This window comes from Phaethon aethereus (genome assembly GCF_964289735.1).
Source record: "Phaethon aethereus genome assembly, chromosome: 14".
In the NCBI taxonomy this organism is placed as follows: Eukaryota; Metazoa; Chordata; class Aves; order Phaethontiformes; family Phaethontidae; genus Phaethon; species Phaethon aethereus.
In genome coordinates, this window is record NC_138590.1 from 1,317,803 (window position 1) to 1,329,019 (window position 11,217).

An 11,217-nucleotide genomic window follows, 5' to 3' on the forward strand; every position below is an offset into this window, starting at 1 on the left:
GATCAGGTTGGTGACCACCTGAGGAACGTGAACAGACACATGGGACGTGACGAGATGCATCCCCAGAGGGACTGATGAGGGAATTGGCTGATGTACTTGCCAAGCCACTCTCTGTGATAATGGCAAAGTCTTGACAGTCATGTGAAGTCCGTGGAGACTGGAAAAAGGGAAACGTTGCACCCATTTTTAAAAAGGGAAGCCAGGAGGACCGCAGGAACTACCAACCCATCGGTGTCACCTCTGTGAGCTTCACAAAGGGCAAGACCTGCCTTGACCAACCTACGATGGCGCGACTACCTCAGTGGACAAGGGAAGAGCTGCTGATGTCATCTATCTGGGCTTCTGTAAGGCCTTTGATATGTAAGGCCATCTCTAATTTGAAGAGAGATGGATTTGATGGATGGACTATTTGGTGGAAGAAGAATTGTCAGGGTAGTCGCATCCAGAGAGTGGTGGTCAACGGCTCAATGTCCTGATGGAGATCAGTGACGAGTGGTGTCCCTCAGGGGTCCGTATTGGGACCAGTACTGTTTAATATCTTCATCAGCAACATGGAGAGTGGGATCGAGTGCATCCTCAGCTCATTCTCACTGACACCAAGCTGCGTGGTGCAGCTGGCGCGCCAGAGAAAAAGGATGCCATTCAGTGGCATCTGAACAAGCTCATGAGGTTCAACATGAGGTCAAGTGCAAGGTCCTACACCTTTGTTGGGGCAATACAGGCCGGGCAATGAAGGGATAGAGAGCAGCCCTGCCAAGAAGGACTTGGGGGGTACTGGTGGATGAAAAGCTGGGCATGCTCCAGCAATGTGCACTCGCAGCCCAGAAGCCCAAACATATCCCGGGATGCATCAAAATCAGGGTGGCCAGCAGGTGGAGGAAGGGGATTCTGCTCTCTACTCCACTCTGATGACACCCCACCTGCAGTACTGCATCCAGCTCTGCAGTCCTCAGCACAGGAAAGTCATGGAGCTGTTGGAGTGCGTCCAGAGGAGGCCATCAGACTGATCACTGGGCTGTAACACCTTGCCTCTGAAAAAAGGCTGAGAGGCTGGGACACTTCTCGGCTGACAGGTTGTTCAGCCTGTAGAAGAGAAGGCTTCGATGAGACCTTATGGCAGCGTTTCAATACATAACGGGGTCTTATAAGAAAGATGGGGACAGAGTTTTTAGCAGGGCCTGTAGCGATAGGACAAGGGTTTACGATTTGAAACTCAAAGAGGGTAGACTAAAAGAGACTAGATGTAAGGAAGAAAATTTGCACAACGGAGGGTGGTGAAACCCTGGCCCAGGTTGGCCAGAGTGATGGTAGATGCCCCATCCCTGGAAACATTCAACATCAGGCTGGACAGGGCCCTGAGCAACCTGATGTAGGTGAAGATGCCCCTGCTCAGGGCACAGGGGTGGACTAGGTGACCTTTAAAGGTCCCTTCCAACCAAGACCAATTTATGATTCTCTTGTTCCCTGGTTCTGTTCTGTCATTCCCTCAGTCGATCATTGTGTCATTCTGTGGAGCAGTGCAGTGGGCAGGAGCTGTCAGAGAGACTGCAGTTGCTGCAGCTGCTGTCAGCGGCTGCGAGTGTCACTGTGGGCCGACGAGAAGTGGGCGTCGGTCGGCAGAGCAAGGGCGAGTGGGTGAGCGAGCCACGGGGCTACAAGGTTAGAGCCTGCGGCGCTGGCGGCCAAGGTGGCGACGGTGGTCACAGAGGCGGGGCAGAACGCGCGGCTGTGGTCCGAGCTGGCCAAGGCGACAGAGCCGGGGATGTTCCGTGTGGGTGCGCACGGCACGGGCCGTGGCGGAGCGGGACGCGGCCCGGCAGAGGCTTGTCGCGCTAGTGCGAGACCGCGGGCAGGCGCCGCGCTCCGCCACCGCCATGCTCGGCATCACCTTGGTAGTGGCCTCTCCAGCTCCTTCCTCCAGCTCTTCCACGCTCCTGCAGGGAGGCAGCAGCAGCAGCTTCGAGCGGGCGAGGAGGACCTGCTCAGCACCTACTCCTGGCGTCCCGGGGCTGCATCCTGGCGCTCTTCATCCTTTTCGGCGGCCGAGCTCTGCAAGGCTCGCCTCCAGGCACGCCTTTCGCTGCCCTCTGCCCGCTGTTAGGACCACAGCCGCTTCGTCACCGGCAGCGTGGACATGGCTGGTACGGGCGCTCTGTTGCCTGCTCCACGCCACGAAGCGTGGAGAGGAGTGGCTCCGCGGGGAGAGAACCCCAGGTCCCGAGGCCCGTCCTGCCCAGCCCGCAGAGCAGCGCTGGGGTGGCGGCGGGCGAGGACCAAGAACCGCTGTGCAGCTCGTAGCCCGCCGGCGAGAGGGAAGGCAACGCGGGGAGCAGAGCCCATCCCGCCGCTCAGCTGTTGGGCTGGCCGGCCGGCAGGCGCGGCCGTGCCTGAGCCGCGCTGGGACCCGCCGCCGTGCCCCGTCCTTAGCCTGCGATGCCGCAGTAGGTGCAGCGACGTGCTGCGCGGTGACCTCCATGCGACACCGGCGGAGGCTCTTGCGCGGCTCCTGCGGCCGGCTGCGGCGGCTCCGTCCCTCCGAGCTCAGCCTCCGGGCTCAGCCTCCGGCCCGCGGTGCCCTGGGAAAAGAGGCCTCGAGCTTGTCTCGTCGCCGCCTCGGGAGAGGGGCACGGAGCGGCCTCTCGGGAGCCAAGCGCGCACGCCTGCCCGCGGGCTCGCGGCAGCGGGGAGCCGGGCAGAATGCGGGGCAGCTGCCGGCGCTGCTCGTGCGCTCGGGCTCGAGCGGTGGCCCCGCGGGACTCTCGGGGCCCCTTCCCCGCCGTGCCCGCCCCGGCGACGGGTGCGCGCGTCCTGACGCGGGTCGCCCACACCCACCCGGACGAGCGGCCGGCAGGCGCGCGGGTGCCGGCGGGTGCGCGTGTGCCGGGGCGAGCCGGCAGCGCGGGTAGTGCGCGGCGGCGGGCGCAGTCCCGCCGCGAGCCGCAGGGTGGCGCTCCCGGCCAAGCCGGCGACGAGCGGCTGCGGGCGGGGAGGCGCCCGGCCCGGCCCTGCCCAGCCCAGTCGAGCGGGGCGGTGGCGGCGGTGGCGACCGGCGGCGAGTGGTGTCCCGTGCCATCCGCTGCCGGGGCGCCTGCTGGACTCAGCGAGAGGGAGGGCGCCCGCCCGCCGCCCCGCCGCGCTGTTGCCGGGAGCCGCTTTCCGCGGAGGACTGCGCGGGTGATCCGCGAGACTGGGACCGGCCGCCGCCGCCGCGACATGGCGCTCGCAAGGCAAGTGCTTTGTCTCTCTGCTTTCCTCTCCCTGCCGCACGCTCGCTCCGAGCCCATCCGCTACTCCGTGGCCGAGGAGGGCGAGAGCGGCTCGGTGGTAGGCAACGTGGCGGAGGACGCGGGGCTGGCCCCGGCGCAGCTCTCGGCTCGCCGCGCCCGCCTGGCCCCGGAGGACGGCCGGCAGCACTTTCGCTTAGACCGCGGCACCGGCCGCCTCGTAGTGGCGGAGAGGCTGGACCGGGAGGAGCTGTGCGGGCAGTCCGCTACGTGCACGCTCGCCTTCGAGCTCCTGCTGGCAACCCCCCTGCAGTTCTTTCGTGTCGAGGTGGCCGTGGAGGACATCAATGACCATTCGCCCGTTTTCCCGGAGGAACAAGTCTCCTTTAAGATCCCGGAAAGGAGTGACCCGGGCTCGCGTTTCCCGCTGGAAGGGGCTCGGGACTTGGATGTTGGCAGCAACAGCATCCAGGCTTACAGCATCGCTCCCGAGAACGAGTACTTCACTGTCTCCTTTGGGAGTCGGATTATGGGCAAGAAGTATGTTGAATTGGTCCTGGAAAAGTCTCTAGACAGAGAGGAGCAAGCAGAGGTGGTTTTCAGTGTCATTGCTGTGGATGGAGGCTCTCCACCCAGGAGTGGGACCACCCAAATCCACATTGACGTTCTAGATGTAAATGACAATGCTCCCGTTTTCACGCAGAAGCTGTATGTTGGGCAGGTTTTGGAAAACACCCCAGAGGACTCCGTGGTTCTCAGTGTGGTGGCAACAGATCGGGATGTGGGAGTTAATGGGGAGATCTCCTATCAGTTCAGCCAAGCAGTGAGCCAGAGCGAATCAGTGTTCATCATTGACCCTGCGAGTGGTGAAATTAAACTGACAAAGCCTCTGGACTTTGAGACGGCAGAGCGTCACGAGCTCAGCGTGCGGGCCACAGATGGTGGGGGCCTCTCGGCAATCTGCAAGGTGTTGGTGGAGGTGGTGGATGTGAATGACAATGCGCCAGAGCTGGTGGTCAGTTCCTTCAGCAGCCCCCTCCCTGAGAACACGTTACCCGGGACAGTGGTTGCCCTCTTTACCGTCAGGGACCGTGATGCTGGTGCCAACGGGAAGGTCTCCTGTGCCCTCGAAGACCAGCTTTTGTTCTCCCTGCGGACAGCCTATAAGAATTACTATGAGCTGGTGACGGTGAGCATGCTGGACCGGGAGGAGATGGCGCAGTACATCCTCACTGTCACAGCAGCAGATGCAGGGTCACCCCCTCTCACGACCACCCAGACCTTCACAGTGGACATCTCCGATGTCAACGACAACGCACCTGTCTTCAACCAGACCTCATACACCATGTACGTGCGTGAGAACAATGTCCCCACGGCGCTCGTTGGAGCTGTCAGTGCCACAGATGCTGACGTGGGGCCCAATGCCAAGGTGACCTATTCCCTGGCACCAGCCCACCCCGCAGAGCAGCCTCCCTGCTCCTGCATCTCTGTGAACTTTGAGAACGGGCACGTGTTTGTGCTGCGGCCTCTGGACTATGAGCAGGTGAGGCAGATCGAGGTCTTGGTGAGCGCCTCCGATGCGGGGTCTCCTCCCCTCAGTGCCAACGTCACCATCCGCCTTGTTGTGGTGGACGAAAACGACAATGCACCACTGGTGCTGTGCCCATCCCAGGACAGCAGCCCACCGTCCAGCGAGCTGGTGCCCATGTCGGCTGAGGCGGGGTACCTTGTCACTAAAGTCGTGGCTGTCGATGCTGACTCAGGGCAGAACTCGTGGCTCTCGTACCACCTGCTGAGGGCCACTGACCCTGGGCTGTTTGTGGTGGGTGCCCAGAATGGAGAGGTGCGGCTGAGGAGGCCAGTGACAGAGAGAGATGCTGTGAAGCAGAAGATCATCGTCCTGGTGCGAGACAACGGGCGGCCACCTCTGTCAGCCACCACAGCACTGAGTGCAGTCCTGTTCAGTGACTTCTCGGACATGCGCCTACCACACAGCAGCCTGGCCATGGAGGATGAAGGCGGCTCTCTGACAACCTATTTAATCATTTCCCTGGTCTTCATGTCACTCCTGTTCCTCGTGTCCACAGCAGCCTTTGTCGCTCACAAGGTGTGCAAGAGAAAGGAGCTGAAGGGTGGGCACGTTCTTTACGGAGCCAGCAACTTGCAGAGCGGCCTGGCTGATGTGGCCGCTGCAGGGACCCTGCCCCACGCCTATTGCTACGAGGTCAGCCTCACAACAGGCTCGGGCAACAGCGAGTTCAAGTTCCTGAAGCCCATCCTCCCCAGCCTGCCACCACAACACTGCAGCACGGGCAGAGGCACCAACGATGAACAGGATTTCCCCCGTGGCCATATCACCGCGGAGGACATGGCACCAGACAACCCTGGGATGCTCTCTGCAGAACAGTTCAATAGTCTTTCCTTTAAGTAGCATGGAGTCAGCACAGCCAGAGGGTCCTCCATGCTCCAGAGCAAAGCTGCATTTGACCTGGTGTCACTGATTTCCCTCAAATTCTGAATCAGAAGAGAGGTTGACTACCCCTCTAAAAAACAAACATACAAAAGAAACCAAGTCTCCCTCACTCAGGACGTAATATGTTTCAGCTCTATTAGAGCCCTTTCCTAATCTCTTTGAGGGTGGGGTTAGTTCCAGGGCCCCTGGCTAAGTTCTTGTCTCACTTGCTGTTAGGCAAGTCCATGGACCTCTTATTCTGTGCTGTAAGGCAACGGCATAGTCGCGCAGACAAATCACACGCTCACTGAAATGCACGTAGCCCTCCTCCTGGGTCTAGAAAAGCAAGGAAGCTGTGAGTACTGTGTTACAATGTGGTGCAAGCACGGGGCTCGCTCTTCTCTGGGTCCTGGATGTGTGTCTCTGAGATGTGTGGGCTCTGTGTGTTTTGCATTCTGGTGACTATGTCTGTGCATAGAGCCATTGCATGTCTGCGTCTGCTGCACTAGGGCTTTGCAGTGAAGCAGGGAGTTGCTCAGATCCAGCCTTTGTGACGCACGCAATTCCAGCTCAGCGAGCAAGAAGGGTACATTGACCCTTTGAGTACATCAGTCTCACCTTCTATAGGGGAGAGCAGCAAAACGCACATTCAGATCTTTCTTTGGTCCCTAAGGGCGACCAGATGGGTGGCCCTTTTCGGCAGCCTGTATGGGGGGCTTGGGTGGACTATCTCCTTGGGATTACCTTGGAAGTACACCAACACCAACAATGTTTGGACAGGCTCTACCTGTACAGAATTGTGAAAACTTGTTCATTGTCTTCAGGTGCATTGTAGGGAAACACCACATATTACTTCAAAGGACTTTGTCTGACGGTAAAATCGAGATGGGCTTGGCAAAGGGATATTGAGTTTGGTCTCATCTTTGTTGTTCCCAAATTCAGAGGCTTCTTGGTGGGGCTGGTAAGCTGTGCTGATATGATTTTCTGGGTTTGTATTAGAGCTTTTGCATTCTCCTTTTTGCCCTTTCTCCTTGTTCTCTGTGAAATGTATTTGAGCATTGCCTTGACTGTTCATCTTGAGAAGGATCCTCTGTCTCTCCTCCTATGTAATAACAGACTGCTTGTATGAAGTCAGTGTGGCAGGGAATATTCAGGAACCCTCACGCTGTGTTGTTCTGCAGTTATAAACTGCACCGTTGTGAACTGGGATCCACTTGTGTGTAAAAGTGAAATAAAGAGAACACCCAAATGCCTTGTGTGGAGACAGTAGTCTTTGTAGCAGTGTTCTTTCTGGGAAGGCACTCTGAAAGTTTTTTGAACAAGCCAGGAGACCACTATAGGCCTTCTGAGCACTGAGCTTCTGGCTGGGACAGGGCCTAGTTAGATCTGGGTCAGGGGAAACCAGCCCCTACCCTAAGAGGGGCCCTGGGAGTTCAAAGGCCTCTGCGCAGCAGTGAGGCAGGGGAGTGACCTTTCCAACTCTCCCAAGAGCTCCAGCTGCAGATGGCAGCTGTGAGGTGTTTGATCACAAAGTGTTTTGATTCTAAAGGTTTTGGGGGATGGGTGGCACAAAGACAGCCTACTGGTTGCTTTGGGGAAGTATCTGGGGGAGTGCGAGGAGGTGGGCAATTGGTGGGTGAAAACTACTGCCAGGGTGAGGATTCACTCTCAGGGAATGCAGAGGACTAGAGCTGTCCCTTCTGCAAAGTCCTTGATAGAAAGGTAAGTGCTGAGGACAGGCTCGTGTAGTGACGCTGACCAGAAGACTGTTGCACATCAAGGACTGAGTGATCCACAATCCAGTTAATCTGCGAATGGAAAGGCCTGTGCTGCATAAATCCGTGGTCGGCAGGATGGACTCAGCTCATTGTAACCGAGGAGATTGCAGGCAACTCCCACTTGGTACTGGTGAGAAAGTCACCCGTGGGCAAGAAGTCTGCATGCACACGGGGTTTACTATGCCACTAGAAATGATGAATAGACTTACTTTCTTGCAGAAAAGTCCTGGAATGGCTCAAATTGACTGAAACGAGCACTCTCTCTTTTCTATAACCGGGGTCTGCATGGCATGCTGTGCGTGGCTGGAGTCCCATGTGAAACTCCTCTACTCAGGGTTCTCCACATCTAAAGGGATGTAGGGTTATCTCTGGTGGTCTCTTCCAGTAGCATGAGCTATACTAAACAGAGCTGTGAATGACATCTAGGAGAGTCATCGTGTCCCTCTTACTGAGCTCACAAGGAACCAGCACTTCCTGGTGTAAAACAGCTGCTTCTCGGGTCATTCCCAGGGTCTGGGTGCCTGATGCAGTTCATAACTAGGTGGTTTCTTACGGTTTTGACCCTATGAGAGGGGGAGGCTGTTTCCTGTCTTGGAGGGCCTGAACACAACTGCTGAGCTTTCCCCCCGAGGGGCCCAATGGAGGTGCTGTTTTGGAAGGATAACTTCTTAGGCCAGGCAATAGACAGTCTTACCAGAGGGGATAAGTGACTGGACCTATAGGTCACCAATACAGATCAGAGATGTCAAGATTGGAGGTAGCCTGGGCTGCGGTGACCATGCCCTGGTGGAGTTCACAGTCCTGAGCTGTATGGGTTAGGTGAAGAGTGAAGTCAGGACCCTGAATTTTGGAAAGGAAACTTCCAGCTGTTGAAGGAGTTAGTCAATGGGACCCCCTGGGAAACTTCCCACAGGGAAAATGGAGCAGAACAGATCTGGCGGCTCTTTAAGGATGCTTTCTACAGAGCACAGGAGCTCTCGATCCCTAGGTGTATTTAAGTGGGAATGGAAGGCAGGAGCCCATCACAGCTGAGTCAAGACCTGCTGGATCACAGAGAAGGGCAATAAGGAAATGCACCGGCATTGGACGCCCAGACAGGTATCCTGGGAAGAGTACAGGGGTGCTGCCCAGTTGTGTAGGGATGGGGTCAGGAAGGCTAAGGAGCATCTAGAGGTCAACTTGTCAATGGACACAAAGAATAATAAGGAAGTCTTCTACAGGTGTGTCAGCCAGAAAAGGAAGGTCAAAGAAAGCATACGCCCCCTGAACGAACACGACTGGCAAACTGGTAACAGCAGATGAAGAGAAGGCTGATGTACCCAACAACATTTTTGCCTCTGTCTTCATTAACAATCTCTCTTCCCATACCTCTCGAGTGGATGGGCTTCAAGATGAGGACTGAGGGAAAAAAGTCCCTCCCATGGGAAGAGAAGATCAGGTTGGTGACCACCTGAGGAACGTGAACAGACACATGGGACGTGACGAGATGCATCCCCAGAGGGACTGATGAGGGAATTGGCTGATGTACTTGCCAAGCCACTCTCTGTGATAATGGCAAAGTCTTGACAGTCATGTGAAGTCCGTGGAGACTGGAAAAAGGGAAACGTTGCACCCATTTTTAAAAAGGGAAGCCAGGAGGACCGCAGGAACTACCAACCCATCGGTGTCACCTCTGTGAGCTTCACAAAGGGCAAGTCCTGCCTTGACCAACCTACGATGGCGCGACTACCTCAGTGGACAAGGGAAGAGCTGCTGATGTCATCTATCTGGGCTTCTGTAAGGCCTTTGATATGTAAGGCCATCTCTAATTTGAAGAGAGATGGATTTGATGGATGGACTATTTGGTGGAAGAAGAATTGTCAGGGTAGTCGCATCCAGAGAGTGGTGGTCAACGGCTCAATGTCCTGATGGAGATCAGTGACGAGTGGTGTCCCTCAGGGGTCCGTATTGGGACCAGTACTGTTTAATATCTTCATCAGCAACATGGAGAGTGGGATCGAGTGCATCCTCAGCTCATTCTCACTGACACCAAGCTGCGTGGTGCAGCTGGCGCGCCAGAGAAAAAGGATGCCATTCAGTGGCATCTGAACAAGCTCATGAGGTTCAACATGAGGTCAAGTGCAAGGTCCTACACCTTTGTTGGGGCAATACAGGCCGGGCAATGAAGGGATAGAGAGCAGCCCTGCCAAGAAGGACTTGGGGGGGTACTGGTGAATGAAAAGCCGGTCATGCTCCAGCAATGTGCACTCGCAGCCCAGAAGCCCAAGTGTATCGCGGGCTATATCAAAATCAGGGTGGCCAGCAGGTGGAGGAAGGGGATTCTGCTCTACTCCACTCTGTTGACACACCACCTGCAGTACTGCATCCAGCTCTGGAGCCCTCAGCACAGGAAAGTCATGGAGCTGTTGGAGCGGGTCCAGAGGATGCCACCAGACTGATCACTGGGCTGTAACACCTTGCCTCTGAAAAAAGGCTGAGAGGCTGGGACACTTCTCGGCTGACAGGTTGTTCAGCCTGTAGAAGAGAAGGCTTCGATGAGACCTTATGGCAGTGTTTCAATACGTAACGGGGTCTTATAAGAAAGATGGGGACAGAGTTTTTAGCAGGGCCTGTAGCGATAGGACAAGGGTTTACGGTTTGAAACTCAAAGAGGGTAGACTAAAAGAGACTAGATGTAAGGAAGAAAATTTGCACAACGGAGGGTGGTGAAACCCTGGCCCAGGTTGGCCAGAGTGATGGTAGATGCCCCATCCCTGGAAACATTCAACATCAGGCTGGACAGGGCCCTGAGCAACCTGATGTAGGTGAAGATGCCCCTGCTCAGGGCACAGGGGTGGACTAGGTGACCTTTAAAGGTCCCTTCCAACCAAGACCAATTTATGATTCTCTTGTTCCCTGGTTCTGTTCTGTCATTCCCTCAGTCGATCATTGTGTCATTCTGTGGAGCAGTGCGGTGGGCAGGAGCTGTCAGAGAGACTGCAGTTGCTGCAGCTGCTGTCAGCGGCTGCGAGTGTCGCTGTGGGCCGACGAGAAGCGGGCGTCGGTCGGCAGAGCAAGGGCGAGTGGGCGAGCGAGCCACGGGGCTACAAGGTCGGAGCCTGCGGCGCTGGCGGCCAAGGTGGTGGCGGTGGGCATGGAGGCGGGGCAGAACGCGTGGCTGGGGTCCGAGCTGGCCAAGGCGACAGAGCCGGGGATGTTTTGTGTGGGTGCGCACGGCACGGGCCGTGGCGGAGCGGGACACGACCCGGCAGAGGCTCGTCGCGCTAGTGCGAGACCGCGGGCAGGCGCCGCGCTCCGTCACCGCAACGCTTTGCATCACCTTGGTGGCGGCATCTCCGGCGCCTTCCTGCAGCTCTCCCATGGTTCTGTGGGGAGGCAGCCGCGAGCGGGCGAGGAGGACCTGCTCAGCACCTACTCCTGACGTCCCGGGGCTGCGTCCCGTCGCTCTTCGTCCTTTTCGGCAGCCGAGCTCTGCAAGGCTCGCCTCCGGGCACGCCTTTCGCCGCCCTCTGCCCGCTGTTAGGCTCACGGCCGCTTCAGCACCGGCGGCGTGGACGCGGCTGGTACGGGCGCTCTGTCACCGGCTCCCCGCCACGAAGCGTGCCTGAGCAGCGGCTCGGGGGGGAGAGATCCCCAGCTCCTGAGGCCCGTCCTGCCCAGCCCGCAGAGCAGCGCTGGGGTGGGGACGGCGAGGACCAAGAACTGCTGTGCAGCTCGCAGCCCGCCGGCGAGAGGGAAGGCAACGCGGGGAGCAGAGCCCATC

General features: G+C 57.5%; 1 protein-coding gene across 1 annotated transcript; it reads left to right on the forward strand.

The window, feature by feature from the left end:
- Nucleotides 1-3,080: 3,080 nt before the first annotated feature.
- On the forward strand, nt 3,081-5,655 carry LOC309410044 (protocadherin beta-15-like; the record flags this gene model as incomplete). The annotated part of the gene is made up of 1 exon (XM_082006361.1): nt 3,081-5,655. Exon 1 carries the CDS (start codon nt 3,214-3,216, stop codon nt 5,653-5,655), a length of 2,442 nt encoding a protein of 813 aa, XP_081862487.1. The 5' UTR covers nt 3,081-3,213.
- Nucleotides 5,656-11,217: the final 5,562 nt, after the last annotated feature.